Raw genomic sequence first — 25,098 nt, forward strand, 5'->3', positions numbered from 1 at the left:
GTTGGCGAAATAACACATCTGTGGACCGGAGAGAATTTTTTTCAGGAAACCTCTTACACAAAATAAATTCAAACACTTTCAAGGACCTGTATCCATGTATGTTTATGTTTAAAAACTTTCCAGGGACTTGACTTTTTTTTTTTTTCAAATTTACAAACTTTAAAAGGTTTAAAGGACCCTGGTTTATGTTCAGACCAGTGCAAAAACCCACCCATATCTTTATGTAGCAAACACACATTTGTAATTGTGAACCAAGTAGAAATGATTAAGACAGTACCCAGTTGAAAAATACTGCATATGCTGGTTAGGTTTTGCTGTTGGGATGTTGATCCAAGTCGCTGCTTCTTTTCCTCTGGATTTCTCTTTTTCTTTGTATTCTGCTGTAGTAAAACAGGCAACATACCCTGTACATTTGTGATTTAATCAGCAATAAATCCCATGAATATTTCACCTAATGCGCCCAAGCATATCTCTCTGCATTTGTCTCTTTTCAGGTTTGTTTTTACACAGATGCTTTAAAATGTTTTTCTTCAATTTTTAACCCTATTAGCACTGTTTACTGAAATGTTTCTAAAGTAGGGTTAGAGCTCGCAAAATTTCAAAATCCTTGGTAGCTCAGCAAAGGACCAGCATTAACCAGCAAAGGGCCATCTTAAACCAACATAAACCAGCTAAGGACCAGTATAAACCAGCAAAGGGCCATCTTAAACCAGCATAAACCAGCCAAGGACCATCTTAAACCAGCAAAGGACCATCTTAAACCAGCATAAACCAGCCAAGGACCATCTTAAACCAGCATAAACCATCTTAAACCATCATAAACCAGCCAAGGACCAGCATTAACCAGCAAAGGACCATCTTAAACCATCATAGACCAGCTACGGACCAGCATTAACCAGCAAAGGACCATCTTAAACCAGCATAAACCAGCCAAGGACCATCATTAACCAGCAAAGAACCATCTTAAACCATCTTAAACCAACCAAGGACCAGCATTAACCAGCAAATGGCCATCTTAAACCAGCATAAACCATCTTAAACCATCATAAACCAGCCAAGGACCAGCATTAACCAGCAAAGGACCATCTTAAACCAGCATAAACCATCTTAAACCATCATAAACCAGCCAAGGACCAGCATTAACCAGCAAAGGACCATCTTAAACCATCTTAAACCAACCAAGGACCAGCATTAACCAGCAAAGGACCATCTTAAACCAGCATAAACCATCATAAACCAGCCAAGGACCAGCATTAACCAGCAAAGGACCATCTTAAACCAGCATAAACCATCTTAAACCATCATAAACCAGCCAAGGACCAGCATTAACCAGCAAAGGACCATCTTAAACCATCTTAAACCAACCAAGGACCAGCATTAACCAGCAAAGGACCATCTTAAACCAGCATAAACCATCTTAAACCATCATAAACCAGCCAAGGACCAGCATTAACCAGCAAAGGACCATCTTAAACTAACATAAACCAGCAAAGGACCAGCATTAACCATAATAAACCATTTTAAACCAGCTAAGGACCAAAATAAACCAGCATAGACCATCTTAAACAACACAAACCAGTAAAGGACCAGCTTAAACCAGCATCATAACATATCTAACAGGGTAAGTTATTATGTTTTAAATTAATAAATTAATTAATTCATTTATCTGACTAATCTCTGTTCTTAAAAAAATGGTTTAAACTTGATATTTATCGTTTTGTTTTTGTAAAAACTTGTATCTGAACTGTAAATCATGCTTTTAAAAGTCATTTTACAGTTTAATATTGGTTTAACTTTATTTTGTGGTGTTACCATAGACATGGTCTTTAAATAGGCTATCTATCTATCTATCTATCTATATATCTATCTATCTATCTATCATGAGGGCTAGTTACATTTGGGCCACCAAAATGTGAAGAGTGCCAGGATTTTTAAATTTTGCGAGCTCTAACTCTGCTTTAGAAACATTTCAGTAAACAGTGCTAATAGGGATCAAAAGTGAAAGAAAATAACGTTTTAAAGCATCTGTGTAAAAACAAACCTGAAAAAAGACAAATACAGAGAGATAGCTTAGATGCATTGGGAGAAATATTCATGGGAGTTATCGCTGATTAAATCACAAATGCACAGGTTATGTTGATTACTTTGTTACAGCAGAATACAAAGAAAGAGAAATCCAGAGGAAAAGATGCAGCGACCTGAACCGGAAGTGCCTCTCATTCACACATGGCACTGTCGGGACACATATCCAGCATGAACTCACCTGCTAACACTTTGACCAGAAGCACAGAACAGAGTCCAAAGCAGCAAAGCGCGTTCATTGCCGAGTAACTGCAGTCCGCATTGTGCCGCTCCACTGTGTCTGCGCTCAGATTTGTTTTGCTTCTTCTCGTGTCGCGAACACAGGAAGTGGAGCTTCGTTCACGCGGAAGTGATGTCCAATGGCTCGGCTGTTGCGAAACTAACTCTACCGGGCGTGTTCTCACACAATAAACAGAATGAAGCAGGGAGTGTTCTTCTGTCACAGATGTCTATATGGCGTGTAAAATGTGCCAGCCAGATCTATATTTGTATGGAGGGTGGATTGTGCCAAAGTGTCGGATTACTTGCCGAAGGAGACAGTCCTGCCCTTTTAGTCGCTTCCACAGGTCTCCTGTGATCTAAATAATGCATCGTCAGGAGAGCTGTAATTTTACCAAGTACAGTTCAGTAATACATTTATACAGTAATAAAAATTAAAAGTGAACACATTTACTTACAATAATTAAGAATATTTTGATGCTTATCCACCTTATTCCTAACGAGCCTACTGAGTTTTGAATTATGGGTGGCACTTCCGTTTTGGGGAACTTCCATTCAAAAAGACTGAAAGAAGCATTTCAAATCCTAAGGTTGCTCTACAAATAAAGCTTTGCCCGTCTATTTTAACATGACATGTTTTAACAAAGAAATCTATGGCAAGAGCTCTTTTCAGTCGCTGCATTCTTTCCCAATAATGACTTTTTCCCTTTGCATTCCGCTATAATAGGATTAAAAATGACAATATGTACTGCGCATTTCTGGTCTGTTCTCTCGATTTTTACAATATAGCTACACTGTAAAAAAAAAAAAAGTCCGTAAAAAACGAAGAATGTACTGGCAGAAAATTACCAGGACATTTTCCGTTAAAATTACAGACGTTTCCTTCAATTCAAAAACGGAAAATTCTGTCATCTCTCTTGCCTTCACACTCTCTCTTGGTCGATCGATAATCTACTGAAACAAATGCTATATTTCATTCAAATAAATGTGATCTTACCGGACTATTTAATCTCTGAGTCTGATTTGAAGCGGGCAGAATGCTAGAGCTGCGTGTCATAACTGACGAAAATAACCGTCTTTTTTATCCATTCAGTCAAATTTTGCGCTGCAAATATAAATCCTAGTTTTAATTTGTCTATAACTTCGCAAATGACCATGGAATAAGCGGGATAATCAACGGCTTGCCGTGCGTTAAAGGATTTAAAATGCACTTTATTAGCCTCCACGTCGTGCGTTTAAAATCCTTTAACGCACGGCAAACCGTTGATTATCCCTTACATTATCCATTACCAGACCAATGCAAGTCTTCCAAAGCACATATATATATATATATATATGTGTAAGGGATAATCAACGGTTTGCCGTGCGTTAAATGATTTTAAATGCACAACGTGGAGGCTAATAACCGCCTGACGCGAAGTGCATTTTAAATCCTTTAACGCACGGCAAGCCGTTGATTATCCCGCTTATTCCATGGTTATAGACACGCAGCTCTAGCATTCTGGCCGCTTCAAATCAGACTCAGAGATTAAATAGTCCGGTAAAATCACATTTATTTGAATGAAATATAGCATTTGTTTCAGTAGATTATCGATCGACCAAGAGAGAGTGTGAAGGCAAGAGAGATGACAGTTGTGTGTGTGCGTAACGTTACCTGCCTGCATGCTGTGCGTCTCTCTCTACAAACAACAATGCATTCAAAAACAGCAGCTTTACCGCCCCGTTGCTGAGGAATATAATGTAGCGATCTAGTATCTAGGCTATTTTAATAAGGATCGCAGGCAAACGTTGACAAGAAGTTTATGTATGTGCGCAGCACAATGCGATCTCCGACCTCTCTCTCTCTCTCTCTCTCTCTCTGTGCTTTTGCGTGCATCAATTAAAGCAGCGCATTAATATAGAACGGTGATTAAACTGACTTGGAACTACCTGTGCATTAAACGGTTTTACTGCACACCTGCCAGCCAATCAGAATCCAGTATCCAGACATTCCATGGAATAAATATATATAACGTGCAGGAAGTGTTACTTTTCATTTGATAGCATGACAAAACCAAAAACATGAACAGTAGTCTTGAATTATCAAAATGCTAAACTCCAATACTGTAAAATAAGATTATAAACACTTCATTCATATATAAAAATGTACATAAAATAAAATACATACATGCACCAAACCTGGAATGCAAAAAGGCTTTTTTCCACATCAAAATGGTACAGATTCATTGAATATGCAGAAAACACGCTGTCCAGTTCAAGTATATTTCTTTGGAAAAAGCTCATGCTTTCCATGGATTTTCAAAGTTGTTCAGTTCACACAGGAATTTCAGCAGTCTTGGAGGAATGTGATGTTTTGTTCCCTTCATCTCAGCCTTTGACCCTCGTCCAGGATTTATTCCCAGGAAAACTCTAAAAGAAATTAACACATTAAAAGATGCACTGTAGCTCTAATCAAAATTATACCACGTTTATGACAGTTTCATTAATATCAAAAACAGAATCAATTTAGCTAAAATTAATTAAATTTAAGGTAGATGCCAGCTTAAAATGGTAGCAGAGTGATTATAGCATGGCTTTTCAAATTAGGGGGACCCATAAGGAATGCTAGGGGCTTTGTGGAAAAGTTTGAAGAAAAAGCTTAAATAAAAGTTAGGGCAGCACAATATAAATATTTGTAAAAATTAATAAATAATTGAGGATGGGGAGTCCCTGACATCTAAAGAAAAAAAAAAAAGAAAAAAAACTTGCAGTATAGGAAACTGAAGCTGTGCACAAATATTAGGGTTGGTGCGGTCATAAACGATGAAAGATTACATTAAAAAAAGTCTTCAATCAAATTTAAATATCACTTACTACACTTTATTAAATAACATTTTTATAACATTCACTAACAATACTTGATTATGGTTAAAAATCAAAAACTTACCTGAATGGAAAGCTTGAATCAGCCTTTGACACTGAATGGGTGGCAGAATTCCATCGACGTCCTCGATCTTTACAAAGCTTAGGTCATCTACACCGTTTACCCCAATCAACTCCAGTCTTGCCATGAGTGAGTCCCTTCCTTCATTACTGAGTGAAGGCATAGCTTTCTGAACTATTTCTTTCACAAGCTCCATAGTGGCATATGTTTAAGTGGGAGAAAGAACCTTGTGCCTCTGCGGTAAAAAGCAAGTGTGGTCAATGAGCTTGTCAAGATTTTTACAGGCGAGCGTATCAGAACTATTGCAATCCATTTCGTACACTCCAAGCTCAGGCACCCAGCTAGCAGTTTTTTGTTGCAGCAAAAGTAGGACAATAACTTCACTCTTGATAAAAATGCTAGCTATTTGCCCTAACTGTAGCTGTCTTTTGGTGTACTTCAGCAAGACACATGCCATGTGTGTATGAAGTTCCTTTAACTTGGACTTTATCTCTGACAACACAGTTAAAGGAGTTAAGTCCAAAGTCCGCAACTGCTTCTCTTATTCCCCTATCACAGAGCTCTGGGTAAAAGCTAGTGGAGCCCGAAACTTGAACCTTTGAGCTAAATAAACTGCCACGACCCTGATATGCTTGAAACAACTGATGCCTATGAGCTAGGGACTTGGTCACATTTTTGAAGTTTTTACTTGACCTGATGCACCTTTTGAAATAGCCATGTTTACTTTCATAGCGCATAGTCCAAGTATGTATGAGTGGACCAAACTGTGAAGTCAAGTCAACATAGTGGTGTTTTGGTCTGAGTTTTACATGTGGAAATAACTGTTACCTCATTTCCACATATTCTTCGATCAGAACTTTCATGTAAGCAATCTGTGACTCTAAAAGTCTAGGTGCACAGACAAACTCTACTAACTCCCTCCGTAGTAGCACAAGATGCCATACAGCATTATCAGTATTTGCAATTCTGTCATGGAGCAGAAGAGGCAAGAACCTCAGAAGCCACTTGTTTTGGGCTGCATGGCCGCCAAGCTTTGTTCCTTTGTTGAGCAGCATTTAGCTTGTTTCTACTTTCACCAGGAAAGGATCTGAGTCTATCATTTAGTGAGTCATAAGTAAACCACTTTTTTGTTTTAATTAGATACTGCAAATACATTGCTAGATCATAATCAACAACACCCTCAAACAAATCATGTGCTGACAGACATGGAAATAAGACAGTTTGTTGAAAACTCTGTCATGTTTAATGCCCTGGTGCATGGCCACTTCAGGGTGTCCTCCCAAGAACTGCACAGACTCTTTATAACCAGCAGGATCTCTCTGAGTGACAACTGTGAGAGGGTTAGAGATAAATTCATCTCTAGTCATTAGACAGTCTCTACAGAAAAAATGAGAAGAGCTGAAATTTTCTGTAAACCCACCAATCGTGTGGGAGCCCAAATTAAATCCCATTATGCATGCAACAGTACCTCTATACAACTTTCCCTCAAATGATATACCTTTGGTCTCCAGCTCACACAGGTCTGACACTACCTTAGTGAAAACTTTATCCACACCAAAGTATTTACAGTCTTTTTCTGAACATAGTAGAACTAACTGTATCTGATCCACAGTTGAACGGTTGTGTGGATGAAAATTTCCAAGTGTGAAGTAGACAGCCAAAATTTTGTGCTTTTGCTTGGCAGATCCAAGAGGATTTGAAATCTCAAATGAGTCTTGAAAAAGCATCACCTTTAATGAGTCTTGGTCTGATACAAACATAGCATTGGATCTAATGGCATGCCCATCAGTCAAATCACACAGTGGACCATCATCATGAAGATGTAAGCACTGCCGAGTTGCACTGCCCTCTTTTAGCAGTATACAGAGGCTTTCCAGTACTGGACCGTAATGGTAGTGCCTCTTTTGGCCTCTTTCATTGTAATCAAGTATGACTTCAATAGGCTGAACGTAGTTATAGTGCATTTTGTAATACTGCATTCGTCTATAGCAGGGATCCTCAAATCTTACCCTGGAGGTCCAATGCACTGCAGAGTTTAGCTCTAACCCTAATCAAACAGACCTGAGAATGCTAATCAAGGTCTTCAGGATCATTAGAGAATCACAGGTAGGTGAGTTTCATCAGGGTTGGAGCTAAACTCTGCAGCGCATTGGACCTCCAGGGTAAGATTTGAGGAACCCTGGTCTATAGTGTGTAGTTAAAGGGACATTAGCATGTAAGGCAGTGTGCATAGGACTCTGCTCATATGCACTTTCCCCAAGGCATCTTAACATTTCTGCAGAAACACCATATTGTTCAAGATCTCTAGGTGGCACATCTATTGTATGTTCCTGTTGAATATCCTGAAGAGTTTTCATTTCATTTGCAATCTCTGTAATTGTTGAGGCTGGAACCAAATGCTTAGCCTCCAAATTAAAAAAAAAAAGCTAAATTCTCTGTGTATGATTCTTGCACTTCATTCTTGCTTTGGTCTGCACACGTCACATCAGTCTCTTAAGCTACACTATCAGAAACATGTGCTTCATCTGGAGAAGACTGTACTACAACTTCACATAGATGAACAGGTGAAATCTGGGTGACATTCCAGCTTCTATGATATCTGGAAATATGCGATGAAAAAGATGCCTTTACATTGAAAGTCTTGGAACATCCATCAAAGGGACAAGTTACAGTCAGCCCCTCTTGTATGTGGCTACTCAAGTGAGACACAAGCCCTTTAATATCTGCATACTCTGTGCTGCAAAAATTCATTGAACACTTTAAAGCAAGGGTCACCAAACTTGATCCTGGAGGGCCGGTGTCCTGCACAGTTTAGCTCCAACTTGCCTCAACACAGCTGCCTGGAAGTTTCAAGTATACCTATTAAGACCTTGATTAGCTGGTTCAGGTGTGTTTGATTAGGGTTGGAGCTAAACTCTGTAGGGACACCGGCCCTCCAGGACCGAGTGTGGTGACCCCTGCTTTAAAGCAACACTAAAGAACTTGGCTCCCTCTACAGGTTGGAAGCGGAATTGTCCATTACCGCTGTCATAAATAATTGAACCCTACCGTCGGCTTTGGAAATAACGATGTCCAGTGACAAGGTAGAGTATGTTGCATGACTTTATGAAAGTATGAAAACGAAATAAAACATAATAATGACATAGTTTGCTATTTTTTTCCGTAAAGCAAGTCGCATTTGTAGTCTCATTTGAACCACAAAACCACGACTCGACGACCCAAACTTACATAGTGCTGTTATGGCTGATAGAGGGTCGCAAAGCGAATACGAAAGTGCCGTTTCACCCTGTTATGAGTTGATGAACCACTGACACGAGTTCGGAAACATTATTTTAAGGTAAAAAAAAAAAACTCCTTAGTGTTGCTTTAATTGTACAGACACGTTCCGGTTCCACGTTTGTCTAGCCCGTCTGTCTGGATGTGTTCGTGACATATGAACGGCAAAGCAGTTGAACGAGGAAAACTTTCTTTCACAATCTTTATGGCCACAAGAAAAAAGTACATTATTAACATGTCTGTGGGTTCTGCAGTGCTTCAGATATTCTGACAATGAAACGCATTTAAATTTACAAACACTGCAAGCCAACATAAGGACATGCCTAATGGTGTGTTCACACTGGCACGTAGCGAGCGGGGCGAAGCGAGCGTTTTCAATTCATTCATATGGAAGTTGCGCGTAAACAGTCGCGTGGTGCATTTTGGGATTGGAAGCGGTGCGGAGAAAGCGTTGAGAGCAGCTGAGAGCGTCAAAAGGTTGGGCATTCCTCAACTTTATGCAAATCTCGAGCGCAAAACGCTGGGCGACAACCAATCGCTGTGAGAAGTAGGCAAGGGAAGATTATGACGTGTGTTACCGAAACTGGTGGATTACTGAGCTGAAATCACATATTATTGAAAAAGTCACGCAAAAGTAAATGTACTTTGCATGTTGTTAGTATACGCTACAGTTTAGTTTGTGAACCGCCATTAAAAAAGACAAATGAAGGGTGTAAACATTGTTTTTCAGAGGCGTGCTCTGCTCTAAATTTGACACACCCCAAAGTAGTGGCGTTGTAGCGTTGCTAGCGGCACTGAGCGTGGATTTGACGCTGTAGCGTTCACACCGGATGCGAATGAAGCGGCAAGCGCGAGTGATTTACATGTTAAGTCAATGCAAAGACGCGAATAGCCATCCAGCGGCGCGAAACGCGCGAATAGCGCGAATGAAGCGGCGCGCATTGAGCGTTTCAAGCGATTGCCTCGCCATTCGCGCGAAACGCGTGAGTTCAAAAATCTGAACTTTGGCGAAAATCCGCGCCGCGTTAACCGATCAGGAGCTTGCTCTAGTAGTGATGGAGGCAGAAATCCGAAACAACAATGGAGGACAAAATCACCGTTGCTGTCTGTGGATACTCGGAGCTGTACCATACATCTTTGTACTTTTATAGAAACAGGAATAAAAAGGATCTTGCTTGGAAGAAAGTGAGTGAAGGGGTCGGACAATCTGATAAGTTTTAAAAAACGCTCTTTACTCAATTTGACCTAAATGTATATACATATTGAGACTACAAGCAAGCTAAAGCTGGCAAATTGAGCTCATTCACCTATTTTACAACTACTTTCCCGCTGACGAGTGGCAGAAGCCCTTCCCATGACGCGAATTCGCGTCTGTTGTGAAGTAAATGTCACGCGCAAATGACGCGAACTTCACGCGCGAATGAAGCGAGTAAACTTAAATGTTCAAGCGTCCAACTACGCGCGAATAGCGCGATTTATTCGCGCAAGTCGTGTCCGGTGTGAAAGCACCATAACACTAACGGTACTTTATCAAATCACGCAGCAAGACGCGCGCTTCACATAAGATGAGCCAAACCGCGGCCTCGACTGAATAGTCGATTCAAGACAAAATATATATATATATATATATATTTTCATTCCGATACGTTAAACACTTCATTGCTAGTGCGATGGAGGCCCTTTACTGTCCTATACACATAGCCTAATATTTCAATTCATTTGCCTCCCCTGCTTAATGCCTGGCTTGGAACAATACTAGAAAAAAACTTCATTACCAACACATAACGTTATCTATTATTAAAACAATAAAACGTAAGGACACCGTGACATATACTCCACAAATATCAATTAAATCGGAATCAAATCCTAATCATTGTGCGAAGCCATTCGAAGCGGTAAACGCAACGGGTCTAACAAACTAATAACATGGCACCTAAAATACACTGGCGTTACTAAAACAAGTTGTGTGACAAAGCATATAAAAAAAGAACGAAAACTACATCAAAACCTTAAATTTGACCTCAGAGGCGTTAAATTAATCCCTCTCCGAAAACTGACTGGAGCGTGATCTTGATCTCTGTATGTAATGGCGTTTGCTCCTCACGCGTTTCGCGCCCACGGAGGTTTGAACCCACAATGCAATGCGTAATAAAAAAATACGGGTAACGCCTGTAAACTGAAAATACAGAAAAATCCTTTATATTAACACGGAAGCTTTTCCTGTATTTTTACGGATTTTTTTTTACAGTGTATGCCATTCAGTGGAATGCACAAATAATGTATTTCTCCTTAAATCTCTTTCACAGGTAAGTACAATTTATTATCTGTCAAAATGACAAAAATTACAATAGTATCACGCTGAAATTAATGAACACTTTTGATTAAGGTAGTGTATGTTTCTACATAATAGAGATATATATTACTACAGTGATATTTCACCTGTCCATTATTGCTGTGGAAAGAATCACGCTTTTGGGGTTATTCATGATCTTTTAAAAGTGCCTTATTTATTTTACACTTTAACCCTCTGGGGTCTGAGGGTGTTTTGGGGCCCTGAAGAAGTTTTGACATGCCCTGACATTTGAGCTTTTTTCAGTATCTTAAAATGTCATTTTGATGTTCAATGGTTGAAGGATGAGTAGAATAATGTCATCTCATTGTACCTAGTTTTTATAAAAAAAAACAAAAAAACAAAAAAATACAAAAGCGTATTATTGCGTCCATAAAGTTAACCTTTCACTGCTTGTTTACAGGGTAATGGAAGTTACACCAATAATTTGCGCAAAATATCATGGGACGTATGAATAAGGTGGATAGTCCTGTATTTTATTTTACTTAAAAGGATGTATTTGTATTTTACATAAAGAGATAGTTCACCTAATCAAGAACTTCATAAGTAAGACATCACTGAGTAATCCCTTATTCATCTACAAAAATTATTTTAAGACTTTTCCTATAATGCGAGACTTTTCCATGTTCCTCAAAGATATGATTTTTGACTTCCTTTTGATAAGCACAATGGCTCATTTTACTGAATAAAACAGTAATATTTATAATACATATCATATATTTATATATATGTATATATATATGTTTTAACAACTATTCTGTCAGTTTAGTTGTTTATCTATTTATTTTCTTCTATCTTTTTTTCCCCATCCTAGTTTAGTTATGTTGACTCAATATTTTGCTGTTTCAAATGTCATCATGTGAAAGCACTGTTCATACTCTGCATGCTCACTGGAATTAAGCTAAGAATGAAAAAAGGTCACTGCTTTATTGTAGATAAGTGTTCTTAAAGCCATCATAACTCAGTGAATCATCACAAGTTTTGGATCAATGAAAAACATTCTAAGAATAAAAATATTATGATCCAATTATTTTGATGATTAAGAAAAGACTGTTTTTTAAAAGTTACTAAATATAAAACAACATTAATAAAAATCAATAACAACAGATGATGTTTCAGATAAGCGTTTAATCATTTAATAACAAATATATAATATATGTGTTCCTCAAGTGACAGATCTCTGCTTTGCTGTGCCTTTTCCGGCCCTCACCACCATCTGCCTGCCACTTCCTCTACAGCTCTTCAACTTGTCGTCATCTGAGGCTGGTTCCAGCGGTTGTCAAAGGCAGTCTTATCTCTGTTCTATGTATCCACTGCTGTTGGACTGCTTCACAGCTCACCTTCACTCTTGTGGCCTGTCTGTGTTAATAAACCCTGTAATTTGCCATTCTGCATTTGGATCCTGTTATGTTCGAGCGGCTGCAGCATCATCATGGAATGAGGAAGAGACAATTTTAAGGATTCGCAGAAACATTGTAATATCCAGAAGACGACATTTATTAACAGACTGAACAACCAACACTTCTCGTCTTCAATTAGCTCACAGCAAAAACCAAAGCATTCCTCCGGGGGGCGCTCTATCGCTTCATTTAACCCTTTTTAATTCATTACAGATCCTCCCTCACAGAATCCTTGACAGACATGGAAACCCTGCTGAAAAAACCAGCTAAAACCAGCCTAGGCTGGTTGGCTGGTCTTAGCTGGTTTAAGCTGGAAGTAGCTGGTTTAAGCTGGTCTCCCAGCCTGGCCAGGCTGGAAAAGTGGCCAAAACCCCTTTAAAACCAGCCTGCCTTCCAGCTATGACCAGCTAAAACCAGCCAACCAGCCTAGGCTGGTTTTAGCTGTTTTTTTCACCAGGGAAAGTCTTACATAATAATGTGTATGTTCCACAGAAGAAAGAAACAAGAAGAAATAAAATCATACAGCTTTGAAATGACATGATGATGAGCAAATGATTACTCAATGATTATTTATTTATGAAAACGTAAAAGTATCCTTTGGCAGGGCCATGTCCTACATCGCTTTTAGACGCGCACTCGCGATCTTCCCTGGTTGTGTTTTAGTCCATTTTTCCATGTCCTTTACTCGCTGTTTACATCATTGATTATGTTGCATACAAGTGCTGACTTCTGGTGAAACCATTGGAATGGGCTGAATTGAATGGAAGGCGGTCAGGGCCAAAACACTTAAAATGATAATATGGGAGTGCTTCGCACAAACTCCTCAATAATTTGAGATTCACAATCTGGAGGGAGTTGGTCAACTGATTTATCTGAAAGGTGGTTTAGATAGCTAGTAGACCCTTGTATAATCAACACAAGAAAGACACAATTGTAATAAGATTCATGAAATGCATTAGCAATAGATATGCACGAGTAAATACAACAACTAGTGATGGTACCAATAAATAAATATGCACTGCTAAATGATAAAAGGCAACTAAAGATAAAAGAAGCAACCAAATAAATCGTAGAAACGAGTAAATGGAGTGAACACAGAATGGCAGAATGCAATGCTGTTGAGCTGAATGTAGCAATGGAGGAGATTTCTATGGTAATGCTGTTTATGGGACACCCACCTAATGGCTCTGGTAGGTTTAATGATAAATAACTGCTCATTTATTTTTGAACCAACAATTTAACTATCATTTGTAATGCTGACACCAAGTAAATGTTGTCTAAACAGGTTTAGGAAACATAGGCTGCAGCTATAAACTAAGCCAAGGTCTTTAGGAAAGAGGTTTGGTGTCTGCCAATCCAAAGGTTTTTTGCAAACTGGGCTTCACTGCTTTTTAGAGCCACAAGAGTCAGACCGAGTCCATCACTGCTGGGTCTTTTGCAACTGAAGGGCAGCCGAAGGCAATACAGAAGGTCTACTCCAGAGCTGAGTCGAACCTTAGCTGTCTTGAAGTCTCTTTCCTCGTCAGGCCAGAAACTCAGGAGGTTGTATCTGTTGCTATCTCCTACCACGCAAGCTGAAGATTCAGAACAGAGGTTGATCTGCTATTGTCTCAATTTTGCAGGGCTCAGACTCAGAAAAAGGAGTATCTTTTGAAAGGGTACATTTGTCCCTTTCTGATGAGGAGGAAATTGCATCTCCATTCCAGGAATGTGATTAGCCACTAGTGTCCAAGGTGGCCATGGTGTTACCCGTCCTAGAGTGGAACTCATTTGCATATAGTAGAGTACAAAGTTATACAGTGTCTTTAACCCATGCTATATTTCTTTACCAAACCTCTTTCAAATTGTTACCTACATCATGAGGAGCAAAAAGAGTCCAAACATGACAGGAAACTATTGAACGATCACTCATTCATACCATAATATGTGAATAGCCCTGCTTCCGTGAACTGTTATATTAACAGTCAATGGCCATCAACATAAACTATACTTCCTCTGAGGGTGAAGTGAATACGTCGCAGTTTACGCCAATTTCAGGACTCCAACATAGGTCTGAATGGACTTGGATCTTTGTGGCCGCTGCTGTTGCATCCAGAGTTCTGAAGGAATTTTTATGGCAGTTATTCCTAAACCAATGAGAAGTTGTCTCTAAGGTGGTCGGGGCAGAAGGTCTCCCTTCCTGTCCTGCTAGAGGTGTCTGGCAGTTGTCTTGGCATCTTATCTGATGTTCCTGAACATTTGTTTATGTTCCTCCACCAAGATTCAGTCACAGTGTGGCACATCTCCTTCCACACCTGGCAGTTAGAGGCCTGCCATAAACTGATCCTTGGAATGCCATCTCGACTGTAGTTCACTACAACACACATACCATGCCACATGACCATGGTAAGGTAGCAAATTTGAAATGTTTAATATTTTTTAAAGCAATACTATCTATTTACTCTCATATTAATACTCATATTTCTTTAGTTTACAGTGTCATTAAGTAGTGTTGTATAGCTAGTAAATGAAACACCACCGCCGGCATCTTTTTCTGCAGCTCACAGCATCTTTTTAAGTTATTAGAAGTTCATCTTTTCTCAGAAAAAAAAAAAAACGTCCTAGAGTGCCTTTTTGACAGCTGACCAATGATAAGCGAGTAGCGAGACCGGTCATTTCCACAACAACAAGCACAATAAGAAAAATGGAGAAAGTGCCGGTAGACAGACTTATCGTACTAGTTTTGTGGCCAAAAGTTTTGAGAATGACACAAATATTAGTTTTTACAAAGTTTGCTGCTCAACTGCTTTTAGATCTTTGTTTCAGTTGTTTCTGGAATGTACTGAAATATAATTACAAGCACTTCATACGTTTCAAAGGCTTTTATCGACAATTACATGACATTTATGCAAAGAGTCAGTATTTTCAGTGTTGGCCCTTCTTTTTCAGGACCTCTGCAATTTGACTAGGCATGCTCTCAATCAACTTCTGGGCCAAATCCTGACTGATAGCAACCCATTCTTTCATAATCACTTCTTGGAGTTTGTCAGAATTAGTGGGTTTTTGTTTGTCCACCGCCTCTTGAGGATTGACCACAAGTTCTCAATGGGATTAAGATCTGGGGAGTTTCCAGGCCATGGACCCAAAATTTCAACGTTTTGGTCCCCGAGCCACTTAGTTATCACTTTTGCCTTATGGCACGGTGCTCCATCGTGCTGGAAAATGCATTGTTCTTCACCAAACTGTTGCTGGATTGTTGGAAGAAGTTGCTGTTGGAGGGTGTTTTGGTACCATTCTTTATTCATGGCTGTGTTTTTGGGAAAAATTGTGAGTGAGCCCACTCCCTTGGATGAGAAGCAACCCCACACATGAATGGTCTCAGGATGCTTTACTGTTGGCATGACACAGGACTGATGGTAGCGCTCACCTTTTCTTCTCCGGACAAGCCTTTTTCCAGATGCCCCAAACAATCGGAAAGAGGCTTCATCGGAGAATATGACTTTGCCCCAGGCCTCAGCAGTCCATTCGCCATACTTTTTGCAGACGATCAATCTGTCCCTGATGTTTTTTTTGGAGAGAAGTGGCTTCTTTTCTGCCCTTGTTGACACCAGGCCATCTTCCAAAAGTCTTGGCCTCACTGTGCGTCAGATGCGCTCACACCTGCCTGCTGCCATTCCTGAGCAAGCTCTGCACTGGTGACACTCCGATCCCGCAGCTGAATCCCTTCTAAACAGTGGAGTGAAATTTTTTTTTTGGGATTAAGTTAATTTTCATGAAAACGAAGGACTATGCAATTCATCTGATCACTCTTCATAACATTCTGGAATATATGCAAATTGCTATTATAAAAACTTAAGCAGCAACTTTTCCAATTTCCAATATTTATGTAATTCTCAAAACTTTTGGCCATGACTGTACATCATAAAGAGACTGTGTGTCCAGAGATTGGACGGATCCTTGGTCGTTCAGGTAAGTGTATCATCTACTGCTCAATTTGAACAAAATGTTCACCTAGTTAACGTTTGCTCAGCAACAGTTATCAATACTGTAAAAAGCAGATAACAGCAGCTGTCGACAACTGTGACCATTACAGTTGTTGGTTACTATCTGACGCTTGCTGTCAGATATGGAAGTACTTGAGAGACAAATACAAACGTGGAAGGAGAAAGGAGAAATGAGAAAAACAGAAGTGGTTCTGAGAGAGACTTTAAACGCTCATCTGCAATTTTTTAAACACCAGAAAGCATTTTAAATGCAATGTGTGAAAGTGCAGGAGAAGAGAGTAAGGATATGTAATCTGTGACATGTACTAGTGAGTGCTTACATAATTATATAAGGATGTAAGGGTTGTTTATATAGTAATAATATATTCATTGGTGTGTTGTCTTCTCTTTTTTCCCCCACAGAGTGCAATTGGTGACTCGGTATTCAGTGGTCCACCAAGCCCTGGCGGACACCAGCCACCACCAGCACTAGTACAGAAATCCACTCCAGTTCGACCTCAGCCAAATTGTTCTCCAGCACCAGCATTAAAGGGAAAGAGGATGGAGGGAGCACCAGGTCTCACCCAGTACCAACAACTAATGCTGCAATCCCCACAGCAGCAGGCTATGGCAAGGCTAAGAATACAAACACTGTTCTTTGACTAAAAGAAAAAAATACTAAAAAAAATAGCCTTAGATGGTCAGTTGTCCATATTGTTATGGCTATAGTATTACTATAAACTGTAATAATAATGAACAAATATTAAATAGTTGCTGTTTTCTAACAGTAAAAACACAATTAACCGTTCGCAAAACCAGCCCACCCTTAGTTACTGTTGTGATGTCTGACAGACAATGCCACCAAACAATCCACCTTTTTCTGAACGCAGACGTCTCGTCTGATAGGAATGGTGCTTTACATCTCAGGTCTGATATTTTCTGAGCCTATAATATAAAGTTAAACCACGAGCGGAAACTCAAACAGTGTAAGTTAGTTGTTCAAAACCTTTCTTTTTAGTAAACTCTGTGTACACAAACAATGTTCTCAATGCTGGAGTTCATGTGTAGAGACCCAGGCGATACTTCGAGCAAAGTTTCATGGTGTGTCGAGCCTTCTTAGTGTTGTAAAAATATCGATTTTGATGCGCTCAAAGTTATCCTCCCATTCACCTATGGAATAAAATCACTGTCAAAAATAATCGTACGTAATTCAAAGCATTTGTGTGTAATTTTAATTTACTCGTGCGTAATTTAAAACTATTGTATGCAATTATGTTTTTTGTCAGAATTGGATTCCAAAATCTACGGCCACGACAGTTTACAGATACGAGATTTTCTGTGTTTGTTAGAATACAACTCCAAAATTTACGACTATGACAGTTCACAGACACAACACTTGTTTTCACAAAACCTGTGTTACAAGCACGACATGCGAATTACGACCACGAAGTACGGTGTGCGAAATGACTGTCAAAAATACGTCATCACGTTCCCAGGCATTACTATCCGAATGAAGATTAATCGATTCCCCGAGCCGCGCATGCGCCCCATCACCGTTTTAAACCATAGATATGTATACTGACTAGATGTCGCCTCTGACGCTGCTGTCCATAGGAACGATGCGGGGGATTCTTGGGTCGGGGGAAGCCGCGTTCACTCTGCATTAGTTAACATTGGCAGAGAACTATCAACGATTAAAATCACCTTAATTTGCTTAATTTTCAACCGATTTTCAAGCCGTTTGGTTTATTATAAATGTCAGACATATATTTATGATAGTGTCACGCCAGGCCAGCAGAGGGAGCCCTTACCCCCACTGACTGTTGCTGCTCCCTCTGCTGCCTCTATGGTTACTTCCTGTTTATCAGACATAAAAGCCAGCTCATCACACACACACATCGCGAAGTATTGTTTTGCTCCAGCGGACTCTACCAAGCGTTTTCCATTGCTCTCAGGTTTCCTAGTCTCCTTGTTGTTCCCTAGCCATAGTTCTGTTTTTGTTTTCCCAGTCTTAGTCTTAGTTTTCTAGTTTCTTGTTTTCATTTCATTGTTTCATTTGGACTGCCCACCTGGATTTTGACCCACGCTTGTTTATTGGATTACGCTATTGGATTGTCTTCGCTGTTCATGTTTGCTGGTGTTTTCGACCCTGTCTGTCTGACTACGATCTGCTTAATAAAGCCTTGCATTTGGATCCTCACTCTTGGTCGTCCCGTTTGTGACAGAATACTTCGCCACACCCGGATCCAGCGGCTTTATCCACCAGCAGTTCACCATGAACCCAGCCACCCAGATTATCCGTCTCCGTCAAGGTGAGCGTCCCATTGAGGAGTACATTTTGGATTTTATTACACTGGCAAAGGCTACTTCAATGGATGAGGCCTGTTTAATAATATTTTTTCGTGGTGGACTTTCCGAGCCATTTGGTTCCCTGATGCCACTACACCAGCCTGGCTGGACCCTCCAGCAATACATTTATTTAGCACTGCAGTTGTTTGGCTCTCCGTTCACTTTGGGTGTTTTAGAGGAGCTACAGCACAAGATGTCTGCCAGCTTAAAGCCTCAGCACAAGATGTCTGCTAACTCTGAGCCACAGCACAAGATGTCTGCTAGCCCCGAGCCTCAGCACAAGATGTCTGCTAGCCCAGAACCACAGCACAAGATGTTTGCAAGCCCAGAGCCACAGCACCAGTTGTCTGCCAGCCCAGAGCCCCTTCACAAGATGGCTGCCATCCCAAGACCCGTTCACAAAATGGCCGCCCATCCAGATCCTGTTCACAAGAAGGCCACCGTCCCAAAGCCCGTTCACAAGATGGCTCCCGTTCCTGAGTTCCTGGTCAAGATGGCCGCCACGCCAGAGCCTGCTGCAAAGATGGCCGCCACGCCAGAGCCTGCTGCAAAGATGGCCGCCACGCCAGAGCCCGCTGCAAAGATGGCCGCCACACCAGAGCTACCACACAAGATGGCCGCCTCGCCAGAGCCTGCACCCAAGATGGCCGCCATGCCAGAGCCTGCACCCAAGATGGCCGCCACGCCAGAGCCTGCACCCAAGATGGCCGCCACGCCAGACCCACGTCAAGCCATAATCCTGATGCCAACGCCTGCTAATGCTACGTCAGCCAAGCCAGCGCCTGCTCACGCCACATCAGCCAAGCCAGCGCCTGCTAACACCACATCAGCTGAGCCAGCATCTGCTAACGCCACGTCAACCAAACCATCGCCTGTTAACGCCATGTCTGCTGCTCCGGTACAGTCAAGTCACGACACAGCTCCTGTTCTTGTCAAGTCAAGTCACATCATGGCTGCTGTCTCTGCAAGGTCAAGTCAAGTTACAGCTAATGCTCCTGTCAAGTCAAGTCAAGTTACAGCAGTTGTTCCTCCTGAGCCAAGTCAAGCAGCACTTCCTGAGCCAAGTCAAGCAGCACATCCTGAGTCAAGGCAAAACACCCCAACACTTCCAGAAGATAAGCAAGTTACCACAGCGCTTACAGCGTCACATCAAGACACAGCAGTACCTCCTGAATCATGTCCAGCCGCCGCTGTCCCAGCAGAGCCAACTCAAGTCACAACCACTCCCTCAAAGCCATGTCAAGTCACAGCTGCTCCTGTCACGCCAAATCAAGTCACAGCTGCTCCTGTCACGCCAAATCAAGTCACAGCTGCTCCTGTCACGCCAAGTCAAGTCACAGCTGCTCCTGTCACGCCAAGTCAAGTCACAGCTGCTCCTGTCACGCCAAGTCAAGTCACAGCTGCTCCTGTCACGCCGAGTCAAGTCACAGCTGCTCCTGTCACGCCAAGTCAAGTCACAGCTGCTCCTGTCACGCCAAGTCAAGTCACAGCTGCTCCTGTTACGCCGAGTCAAGTTACAGTTGTTCCTCTCACGCCAAGCCAAGTCACAGCTGTTCCTGTCATCCCAAGTCAAGTCACTGCTATTCCTGTCACGCCCAATCAAGTCACAGCAGTTCCTTCCAGGCCAAGTCACGTCTCGCCCGAACATCCAGAGCCGGGACATGTTTCGTCTGATCTGCCAGAGCCTTCGCTCCCAAGCCACGCAGAGCCTTCACTCCCAAGCCATGCAGAGCCAACGCTCCCAAGCCATGCACAGCCAATGCTCCCAAGCCATGCAGAGCCAACGCTCCCAAGCCATGCAGAGCCAACGCTCCCACGTCACGCAGAGCCAACGCTCCCAAGCCTCACGCCCACTGACCCGGAGGGCATTCCTCTGCCAACTGCGCTACCTGCTATGGCAATCGCCATTTTGAGTGTGTGGGCTGTACACTGCGCCCCAGTGCCCTCTTCTGCCCATGAGTCTGCCCACAAGTTTGTTCTGGAGACCTCATCTACAGGCATGTCCGCTGCGCCTATACCTCTTTCGGAGGTGGCGTACATAGCGGAACTTCACGCTCTGCCCGCTCCGCCAAGGCTTCACGCTCTGCCCGCTCCGCCAAGGCTTCACGCCCTGCCCGCTCCGCCAAGGCTTCACGCTCTGCCCGCTCCGCCAAGGCTTCACGCTCTGCCCGCTCCGCCAAGGCTTCACGCTCTGCCCGCTCCGCCAAGGCTTCACGCTCTGCCCGCTCCGCCAAGGCTTCACGCTCTGCCCGCTCCGCCAAGGCTTCACGCTCTGCCCGCTCCGCCAAGGCTTCACGCTCTGCCCGCTCCGCCAAGGCTTCACGCTCTGCCCGCATCGCCTGTGCTCCCTGCTCTGCCAGCACCGCCAGTGCTCCCTGCTCTGCCAGCACCGCCAGGGTTCCCTGCTATATCTGCTCCGCCAGGACTCCTTGCTCTACCTGCTCCGCCAAGGTTCCTTGCTCTGCCTGTTCCGCCAAGACTCCTTGCTCTGTCTGCTCCGCCAAGGTCCCTTGCTCTGTCTGCTCCGCCAAGGTCCCTTGCTCTGTCTGCCCCGCCAAGACTCCCTGCTCTGCCTGCACCGCCTAGGTTCCCTGTCATCTCTGTCTTGGCGTCTGGGGCCGTTCCAGAAGTCTCTGTCTGCCCAGGAACTGCCACGAAAGTCGTTCCTGAAGTTCTCGTCTGCCTGGTCACGGCTATGGAGGCCACGTTCTCCCATGAGCTCTCTACTTCTCTCCTTGCTCTGTCTGCCTCCTCTATCTCTGTTCTCCCCAGGTCCCAGTCCATAATGCGGCCTCCTGTTCCGCCCTGGAGGGCTTCTACGCCTCCTGTTCCGCCCTGGAGGGCCCCTGCGCCTCCTGTTCCGCCCTGGAGGGCTCCTGCGCCTCCTGTTCCGCCCTGGAGGGCTCCTGCGCCTCCTGATTCGCCCTGGAGGGCTCCTGTGCCTCCTGCTCTGCCCTGGAGGGCTCCTGCGCCTCCTGCTCCGCCCTGGAGGGTTCCTCCGCCTCCTGCTCCGCCCTGGAGGGCTCCAGCGCCTCCTGCTCTGCCCTGGAGGGCCGCTCCGCCTCCTGCTCCGCCCTGGAGGGTTACTAAACCCCTTGCTCCGCCTTCGGCTCCGCCCTGGAGGGCTTCTACGCTTCCTGCTCTGCCCCGGAGGGTCGCTAAGCCTCCTGCTCCGCCCTGGAGGGCTCCTAAGACTCTTGCTCCACCTCAAAGGACTGCTCTGCCTCCAGCCCTGCCCTGGAGGGCTCCTGAATCTCCTGCCCTGCTCTGGAGGGCCTTTGCCCAACCTGTTCTGCCTCAGTCTCCTGGCCCCCCCACCGCTCCCCTGGACTGTTTCCTCCTGTTGTTTTTTGGAGCGTCTGGAAGCCGCTCCTTGGGGGGGGGCTATGTCACGCCAGGCCAGCAGAGGGAGCCCTTACCCCCACTGACTGTTGCTGCTCCCTCTGCTGCCTCTATGGTTACTTCCTGTTTATCAGACATAAAAGCCAGCTCATCACACACACACATCGCGAAGTATTGTTTTGCTCCAGCGGACTCTACCAAGCGTTTTCCATTGCTCTCAGGTTTCCTAGTCTCCTTGTTGTTCCCTAGCCATAGTTCTGTTTTTGTTTTCCCAGTCTTAGTCTTAGTTTTCTAGTTTCTTGTTTTCATTTCATTGTTTCATTTGGACTGCCCACCTGGATTTTGACCCACGCTTGTTTATTGGATTACGCTATTGGATTGTCTTCGCTGTTCATGTTTGCTGGTGTTTTCGACCCTGTCTGTCTGACTACGATCTGCTTAATAAAGCCTTGCATTTGGATCCTCACTCTTGGTCGTCCCGTTTGTGACAGATAGAACATAGATTAATTAATTATTTTACTTATATGATATAAGTAAAATAATTAATTAATCTATGTTCTATCATAAATGTGATATATCATATACAATACAACACTTAGACACACCTACATAACTAATTAATTAGTTCTACAATGCACAAAACAATTACAAGGATGCTGATAGTGATATGAAAAAAAACATGAATAATATAAAATAAAGTATATATAAAAAATAAATAAATAAATAGATAAATAATAGAGCAAATTTTAAATTAATAAAGGCATGAGTTAAACAAAGCGAAAAAAATAATAATTATGGACTCCCTGACCAACAGACCTCAGAATGTTAAGATGGGAAACCTGACATCTGCATCTAGGCAGAAATTAAATAATCATAAATCGTCCAAATCTCAAATGTTTTTTTTTTTTTTTTTAGTTTTTTGGTTTGTTCCAACTGACAGACATTTATTTATGATCGAGTCCAAAGAAAATTGAAGCTTTTGATATTAATCTACTTGAAAACTAGGTGTAAGTTTATTATTCTTCCACTTCAGTGAACTTAAAATGAACTATTGTTACTTACCTTAGCCTAGTCTACTGCACACAAAATGGCTACAATGGTGTGATATCCATACTTAAACATACATATTAATTAAAACATTTGAATTGTACTGGTTTATTTTGTACATCAGCAAGCCTGCAATACAATGACCCAGCGTAAAATGGTTATATAACACAAAAACAAACATAACATGCGTACGTAGTGTGAAAAACATCTTCCAGTATTTACAACAGCTTATTAAATGATTAGGCTACAGTATATAACACAGGTTAACCATTCTTTGAAAACATCCAGTTCATGAAAATATCTACTACAGATTAAAAGATTACAGTGTATAGGACAGGTCAAGCATTCTTAAAACTAAGTGTTTAGTATCCCTGCAACAACACTACCTTACACAGTTTCTTCCTCAGACTTTTTGCTCTGCAGTTGCAAAGTATGAACCTTTGCCACATGGTGTTGTCTCAACTTATGAAAGGTACAGACAACCAGTGAAATTAAGTTAAAGTAGTGGTTGTCTATGCCATCTTGAGTCAACAATGTGATCACAAAGACCAAATATGTCCTTAGACCCTACTTCTGCTTTCACAACTCTGTTTAACAGAGACACTGGGCACTGATGGGCTGCTGAGTTGATGTTAGAGGCCCGTCGGATGCAGTGCTCAGCCGAGCGGATCACCTTAACGGTACCTTGAATTGGTATTACTAGGCCTCCGTTGTTTCTGAGGGTGAGCAGATGGTAGTTATCACCAAAAGATGGTATGGTCGAAACTACCAAACTACTACGACATACATTGCATGCAAGTTTTCTCATGACTTGCCTAACTACAAATCCCGCAATGTAAACAAGTGCGTTTTCAGTTAGGCACCCAAAGCTTGTTGCTAAATAACTGTGGTCCAACACAACACCAGAGATTGGCTGAAAGGGAGAGGATGCAATGTTGTCATCGTCGTCCTCAGCTGGCTCCACAGATGACATGTCGACAGCTGACAGACACATGGTGTATCCTGTGGTTGAACGCTGCCTGTCTTCCCTGGAGCAATGCCACATAATGCGCCGGAAATCATTCTGGAAGTGAGCAACAGTTGGATTGTTGTTCCATCCACCTGAAATTAAAAGGGTAAGAATATTCCAGGTAAGTATTTCAGACAAGTGTTTTTTTTAACAGCTGTATCCAGTAGGTGTGGAAGGTGTGTGAATGCGTGTCTTGATTATGTGTGTTTGTTTTCTCTCAACAACATTGCTCACTTCAATCTCAGCTCCTACCTGAGGCCCTGATAGAGTTGAAAAACAATTCCAAATGGTCTTGGCCAAAGCGGTATGTGCACATATATCGCTGTCCCTCAAGTAGCTCTGGTATCATCATGGTGAAGGAGTTGATGTTGATAACCGGTCACAGATAGATACCTTAAAATAAAGAAAAGAGACTTCAATATTCCAACATTGACTATAGGAAACCATAAACTTAGTCTGTTAATATTTACTTTAAATATTGTAAATAGCATTGCATTATTTGAACTGGAACATACCAGGTTGAGTGAGACAAATTAAATGGGAAAATGATCTAAATGTAATGTCAGGTCAGAGTGAGTTTTAGTGACTGAAGCTCTTACCACTCCCTACCCCAACAAACCTCCTCTTAGTCAGTGTGATGCCTTGTTAAAATGTCATGCAGTGCATGTGAAATCTCTCTACTCATTTATCCAAGTTTTCCCTTTAATGTCTCACCCATCTGAGCATGTAAAATGTAGGCTTTGCAATGTGACCTTGTTGAGAACATTTGTAATAAAGTCACAAGAACATTGAGTAGAAGGACAGAAGCCAGAGAAAGATAGCAAAGAGGTAGACCTACTGATGTGGAATGTGTCAGGTTCTCAGAGACTTTGCTTGGGCAAAAAATCCTAAAAATGACCCTCAATTAATAAGAAAACCATGCTGAAGTGTAGTGAAATACATGGAGACTGTTTTTTATAGGCTTTATAGACAGATGAGATGAGTTGAGAGTGGCTCTTGAAGGACCAGCACCACATCCTCTTGTAGCACTCTTTCCAGTTTGTCCTCCAGAATCTGGCAGAAAGTTTTAGTCCATCTCCTATCCTGAAATGTCTGTCTTGCAGAGATGGACCAAAATGAACTCTTAAAACTTACTGCCA

General features: G+C 42.3%; 1 protein-coding gene and 1 long non-coding RNA gene across 4 annotated transcripts in view; both read right to left on the reverse strand.

Annotated features, from left to right (window-relative positions):
* Positions 1–3,503, reverse strand: part of LOC141340606 (interferon alpha/beta receptor 1a-like) — a 13,413-nt gene extending 9,910 nt beyond the window's left edge. For all 3 annotated transcript variants that reach the window (XM_073845649.1, XM_073845648.1, XM_073845647.1), the window contains exon 1: positions 2,264–3,503. In XM_073845649.1, coding sequence (XP_073701750.1) covers positions 2,264–2,321 — 58 coding nt within the window. In that variant the 5' untranslated portion in view covers positions 2,322–3,503. The remainder of the gene's footprint in view (positions 1–2,263) is intronic.
* An 812-nt stretch (positions 3,504–4,315) lies between these two features.
* LOC141340321 (uncharacterized) lies at positions 4,316–5,634 on the reverse strand. The gene is made up of 2 exons (XR_012356560.1): positions 5,228–5,634; positions 4,316–4,710 (listed from the first exon to the last, which is right to left on the reverse strand). It is a non-coding gene; the product is annotated as an uncharacterized lncRNA (long non-coding RNA).
* Positions 5,635–25,098: the final 19,464 nt, after the last annotated feature.

Source organism: Garra rufa, chromosome 8 (assembly GCF_049309525.1).
Source record: "Garra rufa chromosome 8, GarRuf1.0, whole genome shotgun sequence".
NCBI lineage: Eukaryota > Metazoa > Chordata > Actinopteri > Cypriniformes > Cyprinidae > Garra > Garra rufa.